The 13,669-nt window shown below is 46.6% G+C and overlaps 2 protein-coding genes across 2 annotated transcripts; both read right to left on the reverse strand.

The window, feature by feature from the left end:
* Window positions 1-527: 527 nt before the first annotated feature.
* LOC137835896 (uncharacterized) lies at window positions 528-1,268 on the reverse strand. The gene has a single exon (XM_068644640.1). The coding sequence runs from the start codon at window positions 1,266-1,268 to the stop codon at window positions 528-530; it is 741 nt and encodes a 246-aa protein (XP_068500741.1).
* Window positions 1,269-11,682: 10,414 nt separating this feature from the next.
* LOC137835906 (uncharacterized) lies at window positions 11,683-12,936 on the reverse strand. The gene has a single exon (XM_068644653.1). It carries the CDS (start codon window positions 12,934-12,936, stop codon window positions 11,683-11,685), a length of 1,254 nt encoding a protein of 417 aa, XP_068500754.1.
* Window positions 12,937-13,669: the final 733 nt, after the last annotated feature.

Consider the following 13,669-nt stretch of genomic DNA (forward strand, 5'->3'; position numbering starts at 1 on the left):
CTAGCTATCCGGCTTACTGTTTTGAAACTCAGGGAAGGTAGAGAGGGGTCCGAAAGGCGCCTCTACCATCAGATGAGGGAACAATGGCCAAGTTATGAAAGCAAGAGGAAGCCGGTATCGCCAAGACTCTTTGGCGATCAGAAGAAATTCAAGCGATGGCAAGAGTAAAAGGCCCGTGTTGATGGAGCAGATCAGGTGAACTGTGTCTTAAACTATCAGTTGGATTAAAGCTTGCTGTTTAGTAAGTAGTTTCACGCTGAAGTTCATTACCTTAAGTTCACAAGTTATTAGAATGCTATCGTTCGAAAGTTGATAGTTTAAAGCAGTAAGTGAACAGTTGCGCTCGCAGAATTGCTAAGTCAATTTCGTTTAAGCGATTTTTACAAGGAAAAGCAAGGCAAACAAGAGAAATCGTATGAAGAAGCAGGAAAATCTATGACAAAAGTGGCATCAGTTCAAATACAAAGAAAGAGTTATTACAAGGTTTGTACAAAGCAAATAGGCAAATAAGTGATGGAGGGAAGCAGCTAATCTTCAGAAGGAACGATCTTCCCATCCACCACTTCGTTGCATATTGACACCATGGAGAGGTCCAAATCGGGATACTGGCAGGAAAATTGCTCCAGGGCGGCGTCAAACCCAGCGGCGAGGACTTGGGCGGAGCTCAGCTCAAGATCTTCATTTTGTTGCTTGAGCCCCTCGGTTTGCTGCTTCAACTCGTCAGCTCGCTTCTTCAGTTCCTCAGTTTCCCTGCGAATTTGAGCGAGGTCTTCAGCAACCTTCTTGTTTTCCTCCCGCGCCTGGGCCAGCTCTGCAGCGATCTTTGCATTCTCCTCCCTGGATTCGGCTAGCTCAGCCACGGCGTCATCCCTCTCCTTCTCAACTTTTCCTAAGAGAACCTCCCGATCAACCGACCTCTTCTCAAGGTTCTCTAACTTGGCTGCATCCGCTTTGATTGATGCCTCCAGGTCAGCCACCTTGAGATGGTAGGGAACAAGCTTGCTCTCCAGCTCGATTTTCTCTTGAGCTAGGAGGTGCAACTTCTGGCGCAGATCGGTGGCCTCCTTACGCACCACCCTCAGCTCGGTGCTCATGGCGTCCTCCACCCTTGAGTGTTCGATTTCCGCCATCATAAGGTTGCAAGATAACTTCTCCGCCTCGATTCTTATCAGGCGATTCTCCTCTTCGAGTGTGGAGATATCGTCCTGAAGTTTCTTGTTGGAGCTCTCCACAGCCTTTGATATGATAGAGGGGAGGTCCTCTGCCATCATTTTGAGCCTAGCTGTGAAGGGGCCCCAGATTCCTTTGACCGCGAGGGGAAGGTTTGCAACCGCTGTTGGTGGAGGCGCTGAAGGAGCCTGGTGCTGGCTCTTACCACCGCCCTCTTGGATTGGTTATTGAGTTTGAGCTTCTTGGCGTGGTGGTGATGTGGGGGACTCGGTGATGATTATTGGCGAGTTATGAGCACCTTCATCCCCACCTGGCGCAGCTTCGGCGATTGAGGCAGTTGAAGGAGGACCCTCTCCAGCGGATACGAACGGCGTGGAGGCGCTCGGAGGGTTCTCCATGAAGTTGGGCTCGTTAGCCTCAACCGCGGGAAGTGCAGCCGCCAAAGGTACTGCTTGGACTGGCAGTGTTGGAGCTGGGGGAGAAGGCGGTGTTGGTGTTGGAGCTGGGGGAGAAGGCGATGTTGGTGTTGGAAGGGAAGGTGGGGCAGGTGGTGAAGAAGGTGCCACCCTTCTCCTTTTGGTGATAAGACCATCCTCTGTTGCCTCATCGTCCGCTTCTTCATCTTCTTGGACCACTTGAGGAGTTTTCCTCTTTGGTTTCCTCAAGATGAGTTTCTTTCGTTGAGGAGCGGGCAGTGCCTCTGGAGGAGTTGGGCCTTGAGGGGGTGACCTGCCCTGAGCGGCGGCGATCTCCACCACCGAGTTTGGCACGGTTTGAGAACCCGATGCCAATTTGTGGGTTCGGGCGAGCGCCCTCAGTTCAGCTAGCTTACCTTTTGCCCAGCATGAGATCTGCACAGTGCAGAAGTATACAAGTAAGCTCAAAGGCAAAGTAAAGTATATAAGTACATGTGCAAACAAGACAAGTAAATGGCGCAGGAAATAAAAACCAGGTCTAGTGTGCGACCATCAAGACGCCCAATAACAGGTAACAGAGATGCAGCACAAGATGAAACCTAAAGGTCGGAGTAAGTGCTAACCTATGTGAGCTTCGAGTTGGCTCTCGAGGAACTCGAAGGTGATTATTGAAGAGGTGGGGAAGGTGATGTTAGCAGCTGCCACGCTTTTCCAAAAGAGGCATAGGTCCTTGTCCAACTAGCCCATGTTGTCGGGGCTTCTTGGCCTTCTGAAGCTTCCTTTGGAGTCCTTATTTCCCTTGTTTACCCAGTACAAGGGAAAGCCGTCGAGCAGCGAAGGGTCTTGGTCATTCTGACGCACTTGGACGAATTTTCCCTTCCAATCTTTGTAAGATTGCTGGAAGATCGAAAGGATCGACCTCCCAGCAATTCCGTTCAGGCTCACCCAAAGGCGATCTCCAGGATTTTTGGCCTCGAAAAGGAAAAGAAATACATCTACCGAGGCCGGTAGTCCCAAGTGCGCGCACATAATTTGAAACACCCGCACGAAGGCCCAGCTGTTGGGATGAAGCTGGGCGGCGGCGATGTCGAGCTCAGTTAGGAGTTCCCGTTCAAAACGGGTGAGGGGAAACCTGAGTTTCACCTTCTTGAAGAGGGTAGTATACACGAAGCAAAACAGCTCGCCGTCGTTCCCCTTGTCATCTGCGCAGATCGGCACGTCAGGAGGGCAAGACAGCACCATCAGTTTATCATCATGCTCCTTGTGGAACGAGAGGTTGGGCTCGTCCCCTTTCTTCAACCGTAGCACCGCCAGTGCAGAGTTCACTGAAGAAGTCTCCTTCAGCAGAGTTGAGGTGGCCCATGGGTATAGTTTCTTGTAGTCTGGAGAGGGGATGGAGGCTCCTCCAGCGACTGGTGGAGTTGCCTGAGCAAGGTTGGGGCGAGAGGTTGCAGGCCTCTCAGCCTGGGAAGAGGGAGCACCAAGTGCTCGCGGTGGGTTATGCGCTTGGGATGGAGGGTTTCGCGACGAAAGACGAGGATTCGCGGTGGTCTTTGTACGAGCCATCGCGGGAACTGCAAAGGAAAAAGGAAGATAAAGATGAGCGAAGGTTGTAGAGGTTGACATGATTGTGAACGAAGGATGAAAAACGAACGAACGAAAGTTCGTTGTGATGAAAGAAATGGAAGACGAAGCCCTAAGTTACGAAAAGGGAGAAGAAGAAGAAACAACCCACAACGTATGCACCAGACAGGTAATGGATGATGCGAATCGGTTAAAATGCAGCAAACATCAACAGAAGAAGTAAAAGAGGTACCTTTGATGATCAGATAAATGTTGAAGGGGGTTGGGGATCGAGAGAGTCGAAAAGCGTCGTGGGTTTGCAGAAGAAGACTCAGAGCGTTTCGAAGGCAGGAAGATGATGAAACAGTAAAAATGAAATGGGTTTAAGGGTTTTTCAAACGATTTTTGGAAGCGTAAACGACAGCTAAAGATGACCGTTGATGAAGCCACGTGTCGAGCGATTGGAAATGTGTTTGGTGGAGCGTCAGGAAAGCAGAAAGTACGAACGTTTGGAATTCTACGCCAGCGCCACGTAGATCGGTAGTGACGTGACTTCTCTAGTCTTTTCGCTGGACAAGTCTTCGCTTAAGACTGGGGGGCTTGTGTACCGCCCTGGTAGTCGGAAGTGATGACGTGGCAGCAAGCTATTATGTAGGCGTGTTGAGCAGGGCCCATGGCTGGCAGAAGGGAAGGAAGTCGGGGGGCTCGTGTGGTCGCCAGTTATTAAGTTGGCGTGCTCCGATCTCTAGCATACCTAAACCGGCGGTCACCGGGTTTGAGATGAAGTCGCCGGATGCGAACCCAGACGACCTAGTGGTTAGAGATCGCCGAAACAAGGACATCGCCGAAGATGAAGTCGTCAGATAGTCATTTCCTAGTTAGCCAGAGGTTGAGGTCGGGAAACAGCTTACCTGAACATACACGGTGAAGCAAGTGAAGTAGATCATGAAGGCGGCCGGCGAGACCATGGGGAAGGTGTGTACGAAGGCACCCTAACTCGCCACGCAGAAGAGATCACGCTCCAAGGCAGCTATGCGCTGAGTTGTTTCACGCGTAAGTAACTTAGCCAAAAGCCTGAAGAATAAGAAGTGGCGCCCAAGTCAAGGATGCTCCAGATGGTGACACATGTACAGCTGGATGCGAGCCACGTGTCCAGATGTGTAACTCTCAGGAGAGAGAAAGTGCGCAGGTATATAAGAGATTCTAACGAACTTCTGAGGTACGCACGTTTAGATTACTTCTTTACGCTTGCGAGAACTTGAGTACGCTGAGAGAGAATTTTGCATGGTTCCTTAGAGTTCTTGAGTTTTCTCTTAGTATTTGGTGGTTCAGTCGCTGACTTGGGCGTCGGAGCGTGATCGGTCGGAGCGTGATCGGCCGCAGCGGCGCCGTTCTGTCTTTTGTAGGTTCTTGAGGCGAATCAAAGCGAAGGACCGAAGCTAACACGGCGCAGGAGTCGATCCAGATTTGACGAGGCAAGGCTCCAACGTCTTGGTCAACAGGCAGGATCACTATCTTTGTTGTTGTCTTTGTTGCGGTTTCTTTTCAAGAATTTGCTGAACTTTCTTGACAGCAAGATAAGGTTTTCCTCATCACTATCATCACTATCATCATTAGATTCCTGTTTTCCTTTGTGCTTGGAAGCTTTTAAGGCTATGCTCCTTGTGTGCTTGTCTTCACTTTCTTGAACATTGAGTCTATTCATCTCTAACTCATGTTCCCTAAGCTTACCAAACAAAGAAGCCACACTTAATGATGTTAGATCTTTAGTTCGGAAATAGCAGTTACCTTGGGTTGCCATGCTCTATCAAGACATTTCAAGATCTTGATGTTCAGCTCTTCCTTTTCAAAGATCTTGTCAAGGCTCATGAGATGAATGATGATGTGCGTGAATCTTTTCTGCACCTCAACAATTGTTTCACCTTTAAGCATTCTGAACATCTCATACTCTTGGATTAGAGCATGCTTCCTAGCTCTCTTCACCTCATTTGTACCTTCATGAGTGACTTCCAAGGTTTCCCACATTTCTTTTGATGATTTCCATTGAGAGACCTTGAAAAACTCATCAGAATTTAAAGCAGAGGTTATAATATTTTTGGCAATGCAATCGAATTTGGCCTTTTTGCTTTCTGAATCAGTCCATTGAGAACATGGCTTTTCAATGACAGGTCCATCTTTTTCAAACTTTGGGACAAAAGGACCATTTTCAATTGCTTCCCAAATTCCTTTGTCAAGTGATTCCATAAAGATTTTCATTCTTACTTTCCAAAATTGGTAGTTCAAACCACAAAACAGAGGTGGTCTGTTAATTGAAGCACCTTCCCCAAAAGGTAGTCTATCAGCCATTTTAAAAAAACGTTTTAGGATCAACTTGAATAACTTTCAAGAACCAAGCTCTTGATGCCAATTGTTAGAATGGATGGCTTTAAACTAGAGGGGGGGGGTGTGAATTGTTTAAAGAGGGTTTTCGCAAACTTTTAAGTCAAGAATGAAATTCTCTCAAGAAAACAATTGATAAAGAATTCAGTTTGCCAAAAGAGCAATCAAAAACTGCAGTACCAGAAAAACAATCGGTTGTTTCACAGAAACAATCGGTTGTTTATACCAGCAAACAACAAACAAAATTGAATTTAAAGAGTTAGAGATAGAGATTGCACACAGATGTTTATACTGGTTCACTCCAAATCCAGAGCTACATCCAGTCTTCTAAAAAAACCTCTGAGGAAATCCACTATGCAATCACACCTTGATCACTTACACCACAACCAAGAGAGTGACCTTGATCCCCTCAAGACACACTCTTCTTAGCCAACACACCAACACTAAGATTGCTGATCTTGATCCCCTCAAGAACACACATCAAATCTCAACAAACACAGAAACGAAACTTGTTCAGCAGAGTACAAGGATTACACTTGTTACAGAAGATAATCTGAAATCAATACAAGAAGAATCCTATTCCACACACTTTGATCAAATCACAAACTCTAAGCAATCTCAGCTCTTTGAAAAACTTAAAAACTCAATTAAAAAATCTTCTGTTCTTCACAAATCTGTTTTTCTGAATTTATTCAAAGATGTTGTTTGTTATCAAATCTTAACAAACTCTTTAATTACATTTAATGATTGGGCAAAGCATTTAAAGACTGGAGCGTAAGCAGTTAAATCATTTAAAGCTCAGTTAAGGACAAAATAGTTTTTCTGTTATGGTACCAAAACAAACAATCGGTTGTTTCCTCGAATCAATCGGTTGTTTCCTCGAATCAATCGGTTGTTTCCTCGAATCAATCGGTTGTTTTGGTTTTAACAACTCAACCATTTGAAAAACAGTTTTCAATCTTTTCTAAAAACATCTAAGTATAAACAATCGGTTGTTTCGACAAAACAATCGGTTGTTTTTAACTTAGTTTGAAAAACATTTTTCTTTCAAAAAGATTGAGAATGCCTATGCTTTTTAGATTCAATCAAGGGGTGGATTACAATACTCAAACTACCCCAGACCCTAACTAAAACAGCACAGCAATAGCAAGCATAGCCAAGACTTCAACATCCTTCAAAGGGTTTGGATTCTTCAAAGCTTGAACACCACTTGGTTCAACAGAAGTATGATTCCCTAAGGAACATCCCTCTTGCGTATTAACTTCAGGATCGAACAGCATGGCTCACCAGCTAAGAAGGGTCGATCACTCAAGTAGAAACACCAAGATGGGAGAAATGGCTCCTTAGGGGACCCCCCCCCCCCTGTGTAATTACTCGAGGGTCGAACAGTATGGATCACCAGTTAAGTCCACCCTTACCTTCATGATGCAGGATCAATATCAGGAGGACACACTTCTCCCTTGTGGGTAAGCCAAAGTCAAGAACAGTGTGATTCACTGGGATTACTAGCGGGTTATTCCCGTCGATCCAAGGAAGGTAGGGGCAAGATCAACAAATTGCCCTACGTCGCGAAAAGAAGATCAAGAACAGCAAGAGGGTTTACCCCCAAACAAAGGCCGAACTAGTTAAGGGATTTGCGTGCACAAGACAAAACACACAAAGTCGAAACGTGCTATCTAAAGAGTGAACCTATGTCAAAGGCGCTATTACTTGAAGTCAATACAAGCAAAGGCAAAAAGACGCAAATCAAAGCAAATGAAACAGAAAATTAAACAAAAGATAAATACTAATAGGGTATATGTACAGGGCACTACAGATGGTAGATTGTTCTTCTAATAAGACAGTTACAGGTAGTTACTCCCTAAGCACGAGTTGCCCGTCAACGACGCACTTGGACTCACCGAAAGGGGTAAGATTCACCTCAGGATGCACACAGGCAAACTGAGCAATGGCGTCTTGAAACCCCTCATCGTAAGCGTCGACGACATCATTTGTGAGCTCCTCCTCTGTCTTTCTGAAGGACTCAATTTTTTCAGCCAGCTCACCCTCAACTTGTCCCAGCAAGACCTCGCGCTGAGTCCCCCTTTCCTCCAGCTTTGCCATCTTCCCCTTCATCTCTGCAACCAGCACCTCCAGCTCGATCACGTTGGTACGAAGGGGCAAGATCTTCGCCTCTAGCTGGACCGCCTCCTGACTCTTATCCCGGAGAGCTTTCTTGGCTTTTTTCTCAACTTGGCGAAGGCTTCCCAGCTTAACATACATTCCACTCTCGCGATTGGAAACATCTCTTCCTCAAGCTTCGCCATCCTAGCCTTGAGATCCTTGACCTCTTAGGCCCTATTCAACGTGAGGTTGGATGTGACCAGGAAGTCCCCTAGGCCATTAAACACACAATCTTGAGTGAAGTTTCTGCTCAAGCTTTCCATCACCTCCTTGTCTTGGAAGCGATCGAAAAGCCGTTGAAGCAGCAGGGAAAGCTGAGAGGTGGAGGGCGTCTCTCCTCCACTCTCAAGAGCAACAACTTGGAGTGGGGAAGAGGCGCTCAGGGGATGGTCTTTCAAGGCCAGGGTCCCGCCAGATGCAGAAGTCGAAGGCGCCACGATCTCGCCCGCCCTTGGTCGTTTAAAGACGAGACCGGTGCACGTATATTTGTCATCAGACTCGATAACCACCACCCCTCCTAGCTCAACAACGACAGGGGCTGAATTGATGGGTTGGGGAACAGGTGTAGCTGAGGTTTTGGGGGCTATGGGTGTGGAAGGACCCGCCCCGACGGCAGCCGCCCTTCGTTTTGCTAGCAGGTCAGACAACTTCTTCTTGTTGTCATTATTGAAGCCCATGTTTACACATAAACAACAAGTCAACATGGAAATTTATAGAGGCAAGGTGAGAATGCAAGCGAAATTAGAATAAAAAAAGAAGTATGGGAACCAGGGCATACCAATATATGTCTTAAGACTTTTTGGGCTAAACTCATGCTTGAGCAGCTCCAAAGTGCTGAAAGGAGTAGGGAGTCCCGAGAGGAACTCGGATACCTCCCGCTCTTGAGGATTTAGGTCCTCAAGACTTCTGCTCTTTAAAGGATGGGTTTCTCCGTCCAATACAAGGGAAACCCATTGAGGAAAGTGGGGTCCCTCCGATTGCTCCTGATTTTGAAGAAGTTCTTCTTGAACCCCTTATATGATTGTTGGAAGAGCATTTAGAGCACCCTCCCAGCCACCCCATTGAAACTGACCCACAATTTCTTCCCAGGGTCCTTAACTTCGAAGAAGAAAAGAAAGGTGTCTACAGACAGCGTAAGGCCGACGCTATAGTAGAGGATGATGAAAGCCCTTACGAATGCCCAACTGTTGGGATGTAGTTGGGCAAGGGCCACGTTCACCTCGGTCAGAAGTGTGCGTTTCAAGGGAGTAAGGGGTAAACGAAGCCTCAGCCTTCGAAAAATGGTGGAATAAATGAAGTAGAAGGTGCCCTCCGGATCAGAAGCTTCATCAAAACATACTGGTTCTGATGTGAATGTAACAACAAGAATACATGATTCTGTTCCGTCCGGTTGACCTAGGACGTTTTCGTGCGCGACCTCAACCGTCAGCTAGGGACTCCTTCCCACTGGTTGCCTGTGGATTCCTGCAAAGAAGGACAAAAGGGCGCCCTAGCAGCCGTTTGCACTTCGACGCTCAAGTCAGCCAGCAAGAAACACCAAAAACTATGCACCTTCGTATCGGAGCACCGCGTATGGCACTCTGAAGGTGGTGAAAAGGAAACTGTGTCTAGTGTATATTTTCTCCTTCTGGCCAAGATCCTTCCCTAGTCCCTTATGCAAAACCTTAAGGCTTGAGCAAGCAACTAGAGTGTTTCTGGAGAATTAGCCGAAAGTTCAAACCTTGTTTCCAACATTCTCAGCGCTATTTAAACTACCCAAGCATTTAAAGCGCCTTAAAGCGCTTTTAATCATAAAACGTAACGCCCTCAATTAGCACGTCTAATTAGAAAACGTAGCGCATTTAAGACGTTGAAACGCTTGAGAGCCTTTATAGTACCTTAAACGCTCAAAACAGAAACTGTATTAAATGACTTTAATTACCTGGTACCTGACTAAATGGTGTTTCTATTCTGACCTGGCTGTCGTACACGTGGAGGGCCTCACAGCGCCATGACTCCATCTTGGGACGTTTTTGCGTGTGAGTCCTCCTGCTTGGGAGTGCTACTGCGCAAGGGGTGACTTTTTTGGGTGCCAATTCATGCCCCCAATCATCTAGTCACTCACTTTGAAAGAGTATCTGCCTTCCTCTCGTACCCTGCACCTGGCTACCCTGGGTGTGACCCTCCCCTTGAGTCGTATCTGTACCAAAGGCGTCTCTGGGGCGGCAGGGATACTTCACGAGTCAGGCTGCCCTACACTGGTGCTATCACTATGGCCTTGAAGCCACCTTTTCCTTCTCTTTATCACTACACCGGATTATCGGGACCTGAGGCCTTCCCACGGCGTCGCTCCCTCCATGGTCTTTCCTACCCATGGGTATCGGGGACCGCACTATGATTGCCTTGACTTAATGATATTTGATCTTGGCGACGCCCTGGTTGGGCGACGCCTTCACCTAGGCGACGCCTTGCCTTGGCGACGCTTCCTCTTGGCGATGCTGGCACTTGGCGTCTCTTTACCTAGGGCGACGCCTTGTGTGGACCTTGACTCCAGGCGTTGACTTTGACCTTGACTTTGTCAACGCCCGGATATGGGACGATACAGATTCTTTGACATTCTTAGGAGCAACTTGAGCTGGTCATAAATGGCACTTTACTTAGAATTGGATCAATGTTCTAATTCAAGAACTCACCAAGACTTTGCACCAACCAAAACTCATATGGAAGTCCATATATTGTCAAATGGAATCAAACAACAAAGAATGGAAGAACACAAATTGAAAACTGGACAGAATTGAAATACTAAGCTACTGAACCGAACAGAATCAAAGAAACAAAGCTGGAAACACAAAATTAAACAGTAGAAAATGAAGGAAAACACTAGGAATTAAAACTGCCGAATGGAAATTGAAGAAAAGGAAGAAGAAACACTTATAGAAGGTGTGTGCTGGATTTTGAGACTGGATTTTGAGACTTGGAAGAACACTTCACGCCACTTGGTTCCTTGATCCAAGATAAGTGATGGAGTGCCGCCACTTGAAGCTCACCATTGCTCACAAGATAAGGCAAAGGAAGAAGAAGACTCAAGACTCACAATTTCTCTCCAAATTTGAGTATAGTCTCTCTACTATAAAATTCCAATCTGGATTATGAAGGACCTAAGCCCTCCTTTTATAGGAGCAAGGGCTGGTCATTTACATAGCTTATTCCCTAAGCTACCCAAAAAGCTCCTAAGATCACACCCCCCTTACTAAGCTCACTCCCCAAGCTTCTAGAATTTTCTAAACTAAAGCCTAAAGATGCTTTTACAAAAGAGGTTTCTAATGTTTCCCTCTAAGCACCTTTCTAAACACTATTCTATATTATTTACAATTTAAAAGAAACTATAAAGAGAGATATTTAATTGAAGCCCATTCTTGAAAGCTTGTAGACTTCTTTGGCGTTAGGCTTGATCCTCTATTTATTTTATGTCTTCTTTCAATTTTGAGAAGACTAGAAGGAAGAACTTCAAATGTGAAGGTGAATGACCTCTTCCTTCATTAATAAAAGCCTCCTTTATTTGATTCTCATCATACTCCTCGAGTTGGAGAGAATTCGTCCACGAATTCTAAATCCCTGCATAGAACAAAGTCAGTTTATTGTGACAATTAAAAGGGGAAGAAAAAGGCAAACATGACTTAGCTTTTGTAAACAATGGGATTGCAGAAAAGGAGGTTCTAGAAATTTACCAAGTTGGACAAATTTGTTTGGGAATGATGATATCTTTTGGAAAAAGGCCGCTTAAATGGTGACAACCATTAGGAGGTATGAAAAAATCATTCCTAACATTTTTTAACCAAGATGGTGGTGCAGTAAGAACCTTTGGTAATGACAAAGATAAGGAAGGAAAACACCTTGGATGTGGAAGGATAAGACCCATGTCAATTTGGCCTTCTTTGTCTTTTTCATTTTCACGTGTGGTAGGTGGGTGAATTAGGTCTTGTTTTACCAAACAAAGCGTCAAATGAAAACGTTAATTTGAGGGTACAATTTTGTTGTCTACCACTTCATGGCAAATTGAGAACTGGGAGAGGTCCAAGTCGGGGTAAGTACAAGCGAACTGCTCCAAGGCCGCGCCGAACCCGAAAGTCAGAACGTTTGCGGCGCTGAGGTCGAGTTCTTCAATTTGCTTCTTCAGCTTTTCGTTCTCCTCAAGCGCCTGGGCAAGCTTTGCTGCAGACTCGTTCAGCTCCTTATCTTTCTCGCTCAGTTCCTTGGCCTTTTGATCCTTGTCAGCTTCGATTTTACCCAGCAGATCCTCCCTCTCAATTGACTTGGCCTCGAGCTCATCCGCGTAGGCCTTTTTAGCCTTGAAAGTCTCCTCCAGGTCTGCAATCTTCTCCTGCTGATGCACGAGTCTGCCCTCGAGTTCGGTGACCTCTAAGAGTTTGACGTTGAGCATTTTGTCTAGTTCAGCGCTATTTTTACGTTCGCTCCGCAACTCGTCCTTCAGAGCATTCTCTAACCGCGAAAACTCCAATCCTCGCATCGTAAGATCACGCTTAAGTTGTTGGACTTGGTCATTCGCAGCGCCGGTTTCGGATTCATACTGGCTCAAGGAGTCCCTTAAAGCCTCGCCCATCATCTGGTAAAGGCGTTTCTCTACGCACTCAGTAGTCATAGCGCTAAGGTAAGCGGCGTGGGCTTTCAAGACCTCCTCGACAGGGGCTGGAAGAGCAGGGATTGGGAGAGGAGTCGAGGGTTGGTTCTCGCCGCCACCTTCATAAGTGTGGACGACCAGGGAAACATCAGGACGTGGCGGCGATACGTCTGGCTCCACTACAGGCCGGGGAGACCATTGAATGTCCACAGCCTGCTCCAGAACGCCTCCAGCAGCTGAAGTGTTCGATGGTAGAGCATCCCCAGCACTCTCAAAGGATGTGGAGACGCTAGGGGGATTCTCTGCGTAATCTGGGCCTGTACTCTCGATTGCGGGCAGCTCGGTGACGGTTGCCCTGTTCCTTTTACAGATAAGTCCATCTTCAGTGCTCTCGTCATCCTTCTCATCTGACACCATTGTGGGATTCTTCCTCTTGGCCCTCTTTGGTGGCAGTTTCTTTCTCGCAGGGGCAGGAGGGGCGATAAGGGAAGATGAGCCCACGGGAGGAAGCTCGCCTCGAGCAACGGCGGCTTCCGCTACAGAATTCGGGACAATTTGAGAACCCGCGGCGAGTTTGTGGCGTTTGACTATAGAACGCAATCTGGCCATATGATCTTTCCCCAACATTATATCTGCACGAAGTGATCAATGTTCACAAATCAATCCAGTTACAGATACAGGTAATTAGCAATACAAGAGTGAGCGCAAGACAGTGTAATACGAACAAGTTTGATAAAGAAGTAAAGCAGACTTGGCACAGGAAGAAAAATCCAGATAGAGTGGAGGGACAAACCTATGTAAAAGTCTAGTTGATCCTCATAGAATTCGAACTTGATGATTGAGGGGGTGGGTAAGGTAGTATTGGTGGAGGCAACTTCTTTCCAGAAGTTTCACAAGTCTCTATCGAGCTCCCCCATCTTCTCTGGACTCCTAGCTCTCCGAAAATGATCCTGGGAATCCTTTTTTCCCTTGTCAACCCAGTACAAGGGGAACCCATCAAGAAGTGTGGGATTCTGATCATTACAGCAAACACGAACGAACTTACCCTTCCAATCCTTATAAGATTGTTGGAAGATGGAAAGGATGGATCTCCCAGCAATCCCATTGAAGCTTACCCATAGGCGATCCCCTGGGTTTTTAGCCTCAAACAGAAACAAGAACGCATCTACAGAGGCTGGATGGCCTAGGTGCGCACAAACAATTTGGTATGCCCTGACAAACGCCCAGCCGTTGGGATGCAGCTGGGCAGGGGCAATATCAAGCTCGGTCAGGAGCTCCCTCTCAAAGCGAGTAAAGGGGAACTTGAGCTTAACCTTCTTAAACACGGTTGCATAGACAAAGCAGAAAGATTGGCCATCGT

The sequence above is a fragment of the Phaseolus vulgaris genome, chromosome 11 (assembly GCF_000499845.2).
Source record: "Phaseolus vulgaris cultivar G19833 chromosome 11, P. vulgaris v2.0, whole genome shotgun sequence".
In the NCBI taxonomy this organism is placed as follows: Eukaryota; Viridiplantae; Streptophyta; class Magnoliopsida; order Fabales; family Fabaceae; genus Phaseolus; species Phaseolus vulgaris.

Excerpts from the sequence above, each read along its gene's own strand:
- LOC137835896 (XM_068644640.1), bottom strand. The coding sequence starts at position 1,268 with ATGGCAGAGGACCTCCCCTCTATCATATCAAAGGCTGTGGAGAGCTCC.
- LOC137835906 (XM_068644653.1), bottom strand. The coding sequence starts at position 12,936 with ATGTTGGGGAAAGATCATATGGCCAGATTGCGTTCTATAGTCAAACGC.